The sequence below is a fragment of the Taeniopygia guttata genome, chromosome 4, assembly GCF_048771995.1.
Source record: "Taeniopygia guttata chromosome 4, bTaeGut7.mat, whole genome shotgun sequence".
In the NCBI taxonomy this organism is placed as follows: domain Eukaryota; kingdom Metazoa; phylum Chordata; class Aves; order Passeriformes; family Estrildidae; genus Taeniopygia; species Taeniopygia guttata.
This window is the reverse complement of record NC_133028.1, coordinates 35,108,866-35,124,162: the sequence shown is the minus strand read 5'-3', so window position 1 is coordinate 35,124,162 and position 15,297 is coordinate 35,108,866. Positions and strand designations below refer to the sequence as shown.

Sequence of the window (15,297 nt, the reverse complement as noted above, 5' to 3'; positions counted from 1 at the left end):
CCTCTGAATGCTCATATCAGCTGATAAGTCAACGATACATTCACTGGAAAGGTTAGGCTGAGCTATTTCTTTTTCAAATTACTTCAGGCAAAAAAATTCCTTTTGCCCATTCAGAGCTAGAAAGTGAGCTATTTCAGCTAAGGAGGGAGGTCAGGAATAACACATGAAAAGTTCCTTCAGATCTTGGCTGTCAGTGTTCTCAAAAGCCTGCTTTTCAAAAATATTTCTTAAGAAAGAGAAAAAGGTGTTATTTTTCATATTTCCATATATAGAAATACAGATTATCCATATAAACATAAAATAATTTTTTTTTCCTTGAAATTTTGTATTGATTTTTTTCCTACATTTTCATAATAGGTTTAGTCACAGATATAACAAATTTGCTCCTGCAAAATATTAATGACAAACAACTGGTGGCAATGGTAAAGCTGAAGGACTTCATTTTCATACTTTAACTGAAATGTTAAATTTTAAACTTCTGTTTAGAAAGACATCAACAAATTTGATCTGAATTCATAGTCTCAACTGGAGTTTCTACAAAGGTGTTTTTTACAATTTTAATTTTTCAAAACAACAAATATCCTGTGTGTACATTTCTGTTAGTATTAATGCACTCTAAAAGAAACCAACTGTTTAATCTTTGGCAGTTTAGATTTTACAATATTTACAAAACCACTAGCTCAAAACTGTATATAAGAAAGTTTTCTTGCAGCTTGTAGTATCAGCCAATCCTTTTCCATAACATTATCTCATTTTGGCAACTGTACTGAACAAAATTTATTTCAGCACTGTTTTAGTAATTGAACAATCTGGCCTTGACACACAATAATGATTTGGTTTCATTTACCTCTCCACTATTCTTTTTGTTGTTCTTAGGTCTTACTTTATCTCATTGCAGTTAAGGAACTGAATAAATTCTAAACACATCTCTCTTGGATTGAAATATTTTGTAATTGCATATATATATTTAAATCTAATATGTTATTTTCCCTTAAGAATATTAAGTATGATACAAAGAAAATCAACCTAGTCCAAAGGATATCAAGTTTTAAATTGACACGTACTCTCTAGAGCACAGACATAAAAGCCAGAATAATAATCCAAAATAACTCCAGACATTTGTATAGAATTCTTACTGACAGATCATCAAAATAAGACAAGCAACCAAACAGCAGGTTTGTGGGTTTTTTCACCAGGAAAAAGAAAAAACTTCCACTGTCTTAAAGAATAAAGACAACAAGGTATTTAACTCAAACTAACTGATGGATTATTGTACTTGTGGTCATAAAGAGTATAGAGCCTTAACCTTAGCTACACAATTAGTATTAACCCAGGGCTTCTCAAAGTAAAACAAAAACATTGCAAATTACCCATGAGGAAAGTGAAGTGTAGGAAATAATGTCATGGATCACTAATAATAACAGTGATATTAACCATGGAATAGCTGCTTAGCCATCCATTTCTTCTGGACACGTACTATAGAATTACAGTTCTCAAAACTGAGAGGATGTAGCACTGTGAGAGGATGTAGCACTGCTCTGCTGCAATACTGAAGACAGGCATTCATGGGAGCTGTGAAGAAAAATAGTGTTCTGCAAATCTTGCTACTCTATACAGAATTAGAACTAACTTAGTAGGTCCTCAGTGAATACAGATTAGAGACTTCTTTCCAGAAGATGAAAGCTGTGTTGGCATAAGCAATGACTGCTCTTAATTTAAAATGTTCTCAGTCTTTTTTTATGTATTTATTTAAAGGTTTTAAAGCAAGCTTAGTCAAAGTACCAAAATCACACGATGATGACAAGAACAAAAGAAAAGGAGACAGAATCACAGGATTACTGTAGAGCAGGTTACATCTATGTAGAGATGACATAGACTCCATTCCCCAATTACAAGATGCAAATCATCTGTGTCCAGTTTAACCTTAAGTGTCAGGATATCCAAAATACTAATTTTGATAGCCCTTGTGTGACTGGAAGCATCTAGTGCTTATATTTGTTTAGGCTGTATTCCACTTAATTAAGTGTTGACAGTTGCAGCAGAGTATAGTGGAAAACCCAACCCTGCCTACTAATTTATATGTTATTTATCATTAATATAGCCTAAACAAAAAGTGTACTTTAACACCCAGATCTATTTAGCTGTATTTATTCATTTAGTATTGATCACAAAATATGAGGTTTTCATCGAGACTGTGTTTTCAGAAATATCCAACAGCTACCAAGTGCACAGGCCTCTCAGCTTTGATGCAGAACAGTCAAATACCAAAAAAATTAGTTACTTATCTGACACTGAACAGAAATGTTAAAATAATCCTAGTTGAAACAGTCAGCAATTTTAGTATGATAAACTTCCATTTAAGTCCTAGTACAAATCCGAATTTTTGAATCCAAGTTTTCCAGGGTCATAAGTAAATGGTCCTTCCAAACCAGAGATTAACACAGGAGTAAATAATGGCCTGTTTGCCATTCATAAACAAAATAGAATCTGATGAAAGGTCTCAGCTTGTTCCAAAGAGGAACAGGCAAGATGCCTAAAATAGCTGAAAATATTAGTAATGGAAATATTTATTTCCCAGTAGAGCTGGAGGCTTAACAGTTTTAGTCCTGCTCAGTACAGCTTATGCTGCTGAGGTAACAAGCTTTCTCACTCAGCTGGTGGAATTCATTGCTCCCGAGTAGCAAGAATTACTTAGCATTTAACCAATACAGAGAATATTTAAAACACTCTGTTCTCCTTTACTGTATTTTTTAGACACTGAACTGAAGTATCACAAAATATTAAAGAAAAGCAAAACCAAAAAAATAAACTTCACAGGGCACTAAAAATATATACAGAGCATACTGAATTTGTTGTAAGTACAGAAGCTTTCGTAGGCACTTACCCAGGCACTCACACATCTGCCACAAGTGGTGATTTTGAAATCTCCATAGAGATCCTTGATGGCACCAGTTGTAAAGAATCCCTCCACCATCAGCAGAATGCCATATACAAAAAATGCAGCTGCTACACCATATATCACGTACTTGAAGATGTCAATCCTGTATAGGAACAGCAAAAATTAATTATCTGCATAAATATTTAAAGCTGACTCTGAAATTTCAGGGTGAGATAATCAGACCCCCCAAGTCTCCAACTTTATGACTGACTGGAGTCAGTGTGCGTGCTGATGTGCCATAATGGAAGGTGAAGCTGAGGACAGGAGTGAACTTTGAAATAAAATAGTGTTTCTATAAGAAACACTGGGTCATTTAATCCAATTAAATGTAAAAATGAATCTGTTTAGGTAAGAAAGCAAAAATTATCACATCAATTTAAAAGTCAGTTATTTTTCAGGTTTTTTTTTCCTCTAAATGATGTAGAAAAGAAAAAAAACAGAAAAGGAAAAGAAAGCAAAAATCTGACATATCTCCTAACTCACATTCTATCCAGCACCTAGGTTGTAGAAGATATTTAGTTACAATCTTCAATAAAACTTTCTACACATACAAGTAGTTCTCAAGCTGCAATGTCAGTCTGTGCTACCTCCTCATTGTTATTCTCCCACTTATTCTCCAGTGGAAAATGTGTTTGACACAGAATAATAAAGTCATCAAGAGAGGTTCCTTACTTCAAACCAGAAACATATCATTCCAGAAGTAATGAGGTCAGATCTGGAATTCTTCTATAACGAGGTTTTAAAACATCATTTCACTGACACACAGCTGAAGCAACAGAGGGATGGCTGGCAGTGTGACATGCAGGGTCCTAGAAGGCTCAATTCACTACAGAGAAGATTACAGATTACAGATTGGGTTGTGTGGTTGTTCTGCCCAGCACTGTCTGTAAATTCAAAACTGGCTCAAAGAGACTGTGCCTCTTAAATATTGTCTCATGACCAGCATTTGGGACAAGATTTTTGATAGCTCCTCTCTGCTCTCTTCTCTAAACTTGGAAACATTCCTAGAGACTATAGCCTTAGATCAGAAGATTTCAGTTTTCTACTTCAACTTCGCTAAAAAAAGCTAGCCACATAAATTTCCAGTCTATTGATATGACAAGGAAGAAGCTGTGGAACTCTTTATAAAATGGTAATATGCAGATTTAAGATGGTACTAAATGCCAATCTTATTCTCCAGGTCAAGATAGCAACACCTAGCAGTGAAAGACAAAAAAAATAAGGCTGAGATTCATTAGGATCTGCCAGATGATTTTTGACATGCCATTACACATATTGGATATTTTGTCAAGACAATGATAACTTTCTATTTCTATGAAAGGAAATATTTAATGATAACAATTCCTTATGAGCACATTTTTCATAATCACTCAAAAAACAACTCACAATACACATTTGACATGTATAATACAATAAAAAAGCTCAAAACCTGTTAAAATATTTTTAAGCTTGAATGGTTTTCAAACGATTCAAAATCAGGTTCAGGTCTGCAATAAAAATGCAGTTAAAATTTTGACACAACTGGGGATGGGAGAAGTACTAGAAATGAGTGCTTCTGGAAATCAGACAGGTTATGTTTTTCCCTAACATTCTAATACCAAAGCACTTCCAGCCTTTTTTCTTTTTTTACTTTGCTTTTTGTTTCATAGTCAAATGAAAACTAGAGTAAGTAAATTTCTGCATGGAATAGATACTTGAAAAATTCAAAAGGGTGAAAAAAATTCAACACTGTAGATGGTATGAAATGATTCAGATGAAATTTATTTTAATATATAGAATTCTGATTACATTGCAAAAATCTCATCTCCCTGATTTGAGAATAATTCAGCCATTGTATCTCTTTTTTTTTAATATCAAAACTGTATTTTAAGCCTATCTTGTCAATAGTGATTAAAAAAAAGGTTACAAAACAAATAGACAGCAACTCTGTGGTTATTCCATAAATCTCTTCCAATTCCTATATCATATACTTTAAACAATTTTGACCTTCATCAGTGGTCGAAGTCTGGGAGTTCTGCCAGCAGCAGCTCCCCTCAGACCTCAATGTGCTCAGTTACAAGCTCTCATTGCCCTAAAGAGATTAGGACTTTTGAGAAGTCCAGAGACTATTTCAGTCCTTACAACAGCCTTTTAAACCATCTGTGCTGAGTCTCCCACTGAGCTGCTTGTGTCAAAAAGTGTGCTAAGAGATCTCTGCTTTTTCCTTAGCCTTATGTGCATCAACAGGAATAACTTTCACTTAAGCCTTCCTTTCACAAAAGGAAAAAATATATATATAGCCCAACAGTAGCCAAATATAGAAGTCTATTTCCTCCTCATCCACTTGTTACAGAGAGGTCACAAAATCTCTATTAATCAGACTACATGGGATGAAATACTAGACTTATTCCAAGGGAAAAGGATCTCCTGTACAGCAAAGAGTAAAAGGATAAATGAAAATCATGAGACAATCACTCAACTACCTCTTTAAAAGCCCAATAGAATTGTATAGCAGTATAGCTACATTTAGTGTCTGCGGTATTTAAAGAAAATATATTACAACAATAACTTTATATATAGATATAGTTTTTAAGATAGCATTGCTAGTAAGTTATTCTGCAGCATCTAATACAGTTCACATAAACTTTTATTTTCTCATTAATTTATAGTAGATAAAAGATAGACCTTATAAAATGGAGATTGCCTGCCTTTAAAATAAAATGTGATTCTTTGTGCATGAGCTCATGGAGATTAATTGCCATCTGTGCTTCAGCAAATTCTCAAATGCTGCAGACAGAGCATGAGAGCAGCCAGGGAGGTAGAAGAGAACGGCAGAAGGGGTGATGAACGTGAGCCAATGGGCAAGATGGATAAGGACAAAGACAACAAGAAGGGCTTACACTTGTGTAAGCTGGAATGGAAGGAAAGAGGTAGGTAATGAGCAAAAGAAGGAGACAAAGTGATAAAGATAAAATTTTGTTCTTCTGACAGGATTGGAAAAATATATACTATTTTATAAAAAAATATTTATTTTATATTGCAAAAATATACATTATTATTAAAGCTACTCTGACCTAGGCTGCTGAGTAGAATAAGATGAATGATTATCTAAACATAAAATAATTGTGAAAAGCACCTTGAAGTTAGTAAAAGCTTTTTTTAAAAAAATATAGAATCATCTAAGACATATATTTGTTGTAATCTGGTAGATTCTCCATGAATTCTGGATCTGCTTTTCCTCACAACATTATGTTGAGAAGTGTTAAAAACGTTACTGTTTTTAAATTGTGATTTAAATCAAGCTGATTCTTCAATTTTTAGTTCTTTTTCTGCTGCTAGGTCATTAATTATTCCATATTAACTAGACTCCCCTCATTCATTAGTCTGAATCTGGATTCTATCCAACAAGAAGCAAATTCAAAATATCTCTAGAGAAAACACTTCTTCTGGCAGAAGGTATTCAGGGAAGGCATCAATGCTAACTTCTCAATGAACAGGTTGAAACTGAGAACCGAATAGATTATCCCAGCAGAGGCAAGTCAGAGGTGAGTGAAAATATTCTTAGTGAGTCAGACCAATGTTGCAGCTTCCCTACTGTGTATTTTCATGATGTTTTGGCAAATTTAAGTGTTAAAAATTATAATAAATCAGCAAGAAATAAAATAATTTGTTAAACAAACTTGTCTATGTTCAGCAGGTTTTTGTGAAAAGTGTCTTAATACAGTTTTGGAACAATCTACATACTTGCTAGGGATATTTTTTTTTTTAAGTTGGTAATATAGGAATTCAGTACAGACATTTAGTTGCAATTAACAGCTAAAGTTCACATTAATCTGCCCTGTGGCAGGATTCTTATTCTGCTCAGGAAACCAGTATATTCTAAATTATTATGTGTGCACTCAGCCTAAACAAGTGATAAAAGCCTAATATTCCAAAGGTATTCATTGGCCTACCCACCAGAATACCAGATATTACTGTGGGACTCATTTTCCTGAATTTACAATTCTGTCTCATGTTTCTATTCCAGAATTTATAACATAACTTCTCCAATATATACAATGGTATTATGATATTACAGGTGTTAAGTAGAACATGACTGCCAGTGAAGTGTACCTGTACTTTCTGAATGCAAGTAGTTTCAGGCAATTACATCTATTTCCAAGCTAAAAAAACCCCATACATAATAAGAAAAATTAAATACCAAAGGAATCAAAGTACTGAAATGTCAATAAGATTACCATAGTACAATATCTAATCAAAAACTGCCTTCATTTTTTTTTCCAGCCTGCATAGAAAATTTAAAAGGATGAGAAATACATGCAAATGTTACCATTGAGGTAGAAGGACTTCTTCTGTTTTGGAGGATTTTTTTGTTTTTTTAAATTTTTTTCTCTTTCAATGTTAGGGAATTTTGAATATTTGTTGTTTACACCTAGAACACACAATAACCTCTGTTACTCTAAACCAGCAGAAATGCTGGCCTCCATGCTGATCCTCTTGCCCCCTAAGGGACTGATGCTAAGAGGGTGTTGAGACACTGAGATAGCAGCCTCTCTCTCATGCTGTCTCAAGCTTGTAGAAATAGTTTTGCAATTGGGTTTTTAAAAGACAGACAAGATATAAGGGAATGCTTGCAAGCAAAAAGGTCTGTTTAGGGTATGCAGAAACCAAGCCCTTGGAACTTTTGTAAAAATGTGCTCAGGCTCTCCTACAAACCAGCTGGGAACAATTTCTTGGTGTCAGTTCATTATATTATTCACTTAAATAGACTGAGCAAAGAAGACAGCTGGTACTATAAAACAGAGGGAAATTGATAGGAAAAGGAGGAGACAAGCAAAGACAAACTTGAGGAGGAAAACAAATAGGGAGAAAAAAGAATTTATTAATAGTCATGTACTACCTGCAAAGTAAGACAAAAACCCCCAAGAAAAAGCCTAAATGAGGTAAAAGAAACTGAAATATTCTCACAGTGAAGTGGAAAAAAATGAAAGTACTAAAAAAATTCAGCATAAATCCATGAGGAATTTTTTCTAGATTAGGTTAATAGGGAGTCTAAATTTCAGGAGGGAAGAAAATAAAACTGGAGTATAGAATGCTCAAATAAAGTTAATCAGGAAATGATGAAATGATGAAATCATGAAAACTTTGAGTCCAAAATATTGAATTTTTACTACAACCGATGGACAAGGCTTCTCCTCAACATTGTTTGGGGTTTTATTTATAACCTAATTTTGTTCTGTCTAAAACTACTTAGAAACTTTTTTAGAGATGCTAATTACAGAAGAGATCAGAAACCTTCTTTGAGTGAAGAAGTCAAAACCCCCACTGGAACTAGTGCAGAGTATTATGTGGACTTCTGGTGGAATTACATGATGGTTGTTGTACATTATGGATACTGAATTTCCAGGCAATCTTCTGTAGAGTAAAGTGAAAAGCGTGTTGCAAAAGCATATCACAGGATTTGTGTTTCGTTAGTACAACTATAAACTTGGAGAAATGCAAAATACATACTGACAGTATAAGACTGACAGCTTGTTACTGTATGTCCACATTGATATCATAATAGTGAATTCACCCTCTTCAGCTATCCTGTGGAACACAGAGTTAGTTTTACATGGCACATAAAGTATATTTAGCAATATGGATATATTTTTTAATATATTTTTAATTCCATATTAAATGGAAAGCATATAAATATATGCTTTCCATTTTATCTGTTTATAAAGTGAGCTAAGACTAAAGGGAAATAAAAGCAGTTAAAAAAGAAAATGATATTTCTATAGAGATGAACCACCTATTGAGAAAGGGAAAATCACAAGGCATTAAGTGATTATAGCTAATCTAAGATTCCAGTCAACCAGGAAGGAGAGCTACTTAACGCAGTACTAAATAATACAGATGTCTGCCAAAAAGTAGGAGAATGTATTTGCACAGAAGAAGACCAATAAATTCTTTATGTAAGATCACTCCGCTGGTATTCACATGCACTGCTCTGAATTTTCCAGATTATTCCTCTGGTATTCTCATGGGGTGCCCTGAATTTCCTTACTCAATTTCATAAAATGAGGACTATGTCTTTGCAGGTAATTGCCAAATCCTAAATTTTACTTACATAAGTTCTCACTGATATTGCATTTAACAGAATACAGAAGACTGGACTACACAATATAGCTGAGTAGGTGGTAAATGTGACTTTTCAACACTGTATAATCTTGGAAAGGTCATGTTCTCAGGTGCTGATATTTTTTACTGGATGTGATACAGCTGCCAATGATACCAGATCTAAAATCCTATGTTCTGCATCTAATATTTAATATGCTGTATTTGTCTAGTGCTGCTATTTATATGTGACTCAATTATTCCAATGAAATAAAAAATGTTCTCCTTAAGTAACCCAAATCTTCAATGATATTGTTGTTTCTCTGGTGTTTCCTGCAAAATTATAATACACAAAGAAGACACATGGGTCAAGGTTGGATATTCCAAGCAGAAATAACTTCATTCTTCTACAAAATCTCAGTTGCTATTTCCAAACATGTCATGGCACAGGCCTGCCTAGAGTAGCAATTATTTGATACAGAGCCTTATATGTTTTGCTTTCCATAATACAAATAGTATTTAAAACATAATGTATGTTCAAATTTAAAGAATGCTTTTGGAAGAGATCAAAAACGTATAGGGAAAACCAAATTACTACTATTGTGTATTAAGTAGATGCCTTAAACAGAATCGTCACACAGTCTAATGCAATTGTTTATAAATATCACATTTAATATCAGCTGTCCTTTACTACGGGGTACATTGTAATAAATTTCACAGTGTTCAACTTATATAAGAGTAGAAATATTGATGATAACAGTAATATTTTAGTGCTACCAGAATTCAATTTCTGATAGCAGCAAAGTCAACAACAACAACAACAACAAAAAAAATAGCAAATCATAAAACCCACTTATCTACCTCTCAAAACATTTTTTTTATCCCTAAGAGGGGAGATACAAAAGATTCTGCACCTTTTTTTTTTTTTGTTTTACTCAAAAGGAAACAGTTGTACATATATATGCATATTACAAAACAATACTGTCTAGTAAACCCTGACTATACGGTGACAGAAAAGTCATCAGGAGGCATCAAACTTGGCCACAGCAGTACCTGAAACACAGGTTTCACATCCTGAAAGGAAGGAAATTTTTAGACTTAGGAAGGTGGCACCAATACAGTGTCTATGCAACTTCCTGTAGAGAACACAGCGATAGCAGAATTACAGATTGGAACTTCATTTAGTTTACTATTTGGTTTCACACCTTTAAAGGAAGTGAATTTACAACAACCTGAATTAGCTTTGACTGTAGTAGGAAAATGGGTTTAATGTTACTATCAGGGATATTTCTTCATTTTCCACTCTAAGAGCATGATTCCCTTGTTCCATGGCCTATATATCACAAGCATGTGACAGATGGCACTAACTGGCTTTGAGTACTAAAGAGAAATTACTGGAAAAGGATGCTGTTGGGAAATACACAAAACATACCTTGTGCTGCTGATTTTCTAAAATCTTCTTTTGAGATTTTTTCCAAACACCAGAAAAATATAAAAATCCAACTCATGCGACACACACTTGATAATCACATCTCTTTCTGCTGACTTGCAATGTTCTCAAAAAGCAAGAAAATCTAGTTATACCTGGTACTTTGCAGATAGTGTTCACTGCATTTTATTAAGTTATTAGGAGAATGACCGAAAGCCACATCCACCTCAAGCAGATGGCTCAGATTTAGTGAAATCTACAGAGCTGTGAAGCTGACAAAGTCAGCAACATAAAACATTCACCTCTTGCAGTTAAATATTATAAAAGTAGTTTTCAGGATAATTTAAAGCATCACATGTATTTTCTTAGGTTTTCTTTGGATCACAAAGTAAAATGACTACTCTGCAGACACTGAAAAAATCCACATCCCCAAAAAAAGCCTATGACTTCTGCAAATTCCCAAACAGGCATGCCTTCCTTTGGTGGAAGAGTGGGTAGAGGGAAACAGCTACCATTAGAACAGTGATATGGTTGTTAGTGAAAAAGCCTGGAACTGTAGGGAATGAAGCTTCCCAAAAGTCATTCTGAAAGCAATGTAATTAGAGGTTAGTCCCAATGAAAAGGTCACACATTGATAATTCCAAATGTCTTTATAGCCATTCAATTTATTAAAAGTTCATGGGTTTAAAAATGGTTGCTTAAAGAGAGAAGAGTTTACCATTCAGCTATCTGATTTTTGAAGATATGTTCTCTCCATAAGGAATACCTGTCTATACAGCATGTGTTCTCATGAATTTGAACACATTTGATTTATATTAGCTTTCAAGTATTTAGAGTAACTCTTTTACCTTTCTCCCCTGAAGAAACTAAAGTCAGGCTATAATCCAGTGCTTTGAGGCAAAATCCTTTGTAAAAAAAAATATTGTCTTTTTTTAGAAATTTTTATTTTTTGCATCTTATTTCAGGCTGAATTTTGGGTTGTATTTTCCCCCTAAAAACAAGCAAGAAAAAAGTATTCTCTCTACCCTACCCAGCATCTCTCTAGGTTGCCTCCATAACTTTGGAATTATTGACCATGATCATTTTGTATTGTAACTTGGAAAGAAAATTATAAATTTGAGAAAAATTATGTAACTGACTGGCATTTATAGAATTTAAATGACAGCTATAAAACTTCTTATAATTTTTAAATTACAAATATTTACTACTTGTCAATATTTCCACTGCAGATATGATATGCAGCTGTTATAGACTCCTTGAATTCAGACAGTAATCCAGGGAGATGGAATGAGGGACCAGTCTGCAGGGCCAGCACTCAAATCACCTCTTTTATTCTGCAGGGCTGCTGCTTTTGGCTGAGTCCCTGAGAGCTGAACGCTCCAAGCCAACTTTGCTGCCTATTGCAGGTTCTTCATTAATTAATCTCACCCCAAGTGTCAAGGCATCATGTGGAGTGTGGGCAGCCCAGAGCAGCCCCAACCCCGTGGCCAGGAGAGGCTGAGGTGGGGGTCTGAACCCCTCTGGCTTCACTAAGATGAGGTCCTGGATCATGGGAAGGCTGAGAGGAGGCTCTGGGAGAGGCCAGGCAGGGATAGTCAGGGCTGTTGATGCCCTCAGGGAGATTGATATGGGCGTTTCTGAATGATGTTGTTAGATCTAGGAATTTTGGCATTCATTTTAGGCATTTAGAGAGAGCTTCAGATTTATTTTTTATGCCCTAATTATGCCCTACTTTCCCTATAGGCTCTGCTGCTTCTTCTAAATTATAGCCAGTAGCTGCATTGACAGAGATAAAAGATACAGGGTGGCTTGAGTTGTGTTATTTGCATTCAGAACAAACACTTGTGGGGCTTGCTCTGACACAATCAAGAAGTTAAAACAGCCTTTATCTCTTGCCACCTACATAAATAGCTCTCAGACTGGGATTGATTTTTATGCTGAGTGACATTTGAAACCCAGCACGCTAATAAAAATATAGACAGAAACCATAAGCATGATTAAACAGAATCTAACACACTTCACTCCACTGCAGCATCTGCCTGGCACATTTATCACAGGAGGACTGACTCCAGGCCAGCCTGAGACACTTCACAGCACTAGGAGCATTAAGAACCCAAATGTGTTAAATAACTTTTAAAATGTACCGTTGACTGGGGCACACTGTTAGATTTTTTGAAGTTCTTATAATTTTTAATCAGAAAAATAAAAAACTTAGGTTTTGTTTCCATTTCAATATGTATTGTTTTAAGGATGTAGGCACTACAGCGTTTATTTCTACTTACATATACTTCTTTCTGGTTTTTAGTCTTTCAAAAGTATAATTCCTATAGAGCTTTTGTACTGCCAATGGTTAATCAATACTTGTGAGAAAGCATCAAGGATTTATTATCCCTAAAAAATTATTTTACAAGCAGTGTAATATCTACTTAAACAGGAAGAAATTTCTTGTGTGCAAATTTCTTTGTGAGTCACACAGTTTACCCAGTTCAAAGCAATTGCTTATCTTATTTTAATCAGTATACTTGCTCCTCCTACCTTTAAGATGTGAGTTTAGATATATCTTTCACAACTGAATAAAATCAAATTTCATTTTACAATAGGTCTGCTAAAGAAAGAACTGGGTTTAATATCTCTTTAGGTAAACAAAGAAAACAAACATATCCAAAAGCTACTAGCTAAGAAAAACAAATGCCAGGGGAAAAAAATTACAATTCCTTAAGCTTTTATGGTAAATTATATTCATTTGGACTATATTCCCTGACTGATACTTTCACTTTAGTATGTGACAGAGAGAAGCTGAAAAACGTGCTGTGAAGAGAAAGCATTGATTTGTGGCTGTTCTGCACTAATAGCTTCCTAGGGACTAATAAAATAAGTTAGAGCCTAATAAAATGACTGATCTTTTATTCAGGAGAACAATGAACCTTAGCCACCAAGTCAAGCCAGACTCATCATTCTAAATGACAATCCAAAAAGGCAAAGCAGAAGATACATGTTCCCCTTAACCCAACTCATTATTATACAAGAACATAAAAATTCCTTGATCCAAAGAAGAAATTTTAATTTGGTGTAGCAGTGACAGATTTATTTGGTTCATACACCCTTCTGGCTACTAATCCCACAGTGAGTACACCTAAAATTTGCAGAGAAGTATTGGAAAGGATGTTGATAACATTCCCCAAGAGAAGTTAAGAAATTTCAGATTCCATTTCTAGCTCTCATGCAAATAGTGGTACCCAGTCAGATCAAATATACATGTATCTTGTTCATTTTTGTATGTCCAACAGCAAATGAAAGGAAAGAGTAAGAGCAGGCAAGTCAACAGAATAACCTCAACACTAGTCTTGCTTTTGTGACCTCCTGAGCTAGATAAGTCTGTGTGTCATTAGAAAACATAGATGGATTTTTTTTTCCATTATTATCCAGTTTTCCCTTGAAGCCTTAAAAACTTCTGGCATCCATAATATGCAAAGAGGTTTCTAGTTTTGCTATGAACAAATTGAAGAACTTGCTCCTGCTGAATCTGGTGCCTACTAGTTTCCTCTGATACCTCAAACTTTTTATACTGGAATAGAAAGACAAAGCAATCTTGCATATCTTATTCATAATACTGTGAATTTACAGACCACTCATGTAACAGTTCTTAATTACTCCCTTTCTAGACTGAAGAATTCTCCTATATTAATTTTTAACCATGTACCTCCTGTTCTAGAATCATCCTTTCTTTCCATTCTTTGAGGAACCAACATTGCATACAGTGTTTATGATACAAATTAAAGATGGACTTATATAATGGCATAAGTATGTTCTCTTTTTCACTTTGATTTTTCCACTTGTTGGTACTTGGTTTTTTGATCACTGCTAAGACCTGAGATGTTTGTTGTACAACTATACATCAGAAGAGGCCAATGTTTTTGATGATCACTTCATTTTGACAAAGAATATTCATGAAGGAAAATAATTACAAATTTAAGGATAGACTTTTTCAGCTTTAGCTACGACCACTAGTAGCTAGGTAAGAATTTGAATTTCAAATATCTAAGAAAATAATATTTTAAAGAGGTAATTTAAAGATACAAGAAAATATTTAATTTAATTTCAACATACAATAAACTATTTTTTTTAATGTAATAATTTTAACAAAGAGAAGTTGATGCTCAGGAAAACAAAGGTCTTCCAGAAATAGATTTTCAGGAATAGCAAAGCATGAAACCTTCAAAACAGCTTAATTCTAGAGAAACCATAGGCAACAGAATTTTGACATTTCAAGTCTCAGGGTTCTGCACAACTCCTTGGTTACCTTTTTACTGTGTTTATTCCCAGAACTCATACTTGTTGCACAAGTCTGCTTTATCTATTTATAGTTTTGTGGCCACAGGGTTTGTTTGTTTGTTTGCTTGTTTTTTAAAGGCAAGGATGCATGCAACAGATGTTTTGATATTATATGAAGTAAATTTTAGTAATAATTTAATTAAAGCTGTGGGATATTTAAAAGTATTACAAATTGCTTGTAAATACTAAATATATGAGCTTGGTCAAAACCTCATCTGCTAAGCTTATCCAAACCATTTTCTTTATGATTTTTTTTGAGTCAAATTTATATCCCTTGTGGAATTTTTCATCAGTTTTAAAAGGAAACATGTGAAAAGAACTTACAGGGTGAAGGCATCAATAACATCTCCTGCAGATCTTGTCATCTCAAAGTAGGTTTGCAGAATGTTGACAGTTCCTGAAAGTGCTTCATGTCCACAGCCACAGAACAGTGCAACTCCAGCATAGAGCAGGATGGTAGCAATCAAAGATGCGTAGGGAATGCCTCCCAGGCATTTGATGCAACACTCGAAGCATCCTA

The 15,297-nt window shown here is 34.4% G+C and overlaps 1 protein-coding gene across 2 annotated transcripts in view; it reads right to left on the bottom strand.

Annotated features, from left to right (window-relative positions):
* The window catches only part of GPM6A (glycoprotein M6A), a 114,226-nt gene that overhangs the window by 21,675 nt on the left and 77,254 nt on the right, over positions 1-15,297 (bottom strand). For both annotated transcript variants that reach the window (XM_002188858.7, XM_072928367.1), the window contains exons 2-3: positions 15,102-15,294; positions 2,885-3,041 (exon numbers count right to left, since the gene is read on the bottom strand). In XM_002188858.7, coding sequence (XP_002188894.2) covers positions 2,885-3,041; positions 15,102-15,294 — 350 coding nt within the window. The remainder of the gene's footprint in view (positions 1-2,884; positions 3,042-15,101; positions 15,295-15,297) is intronic.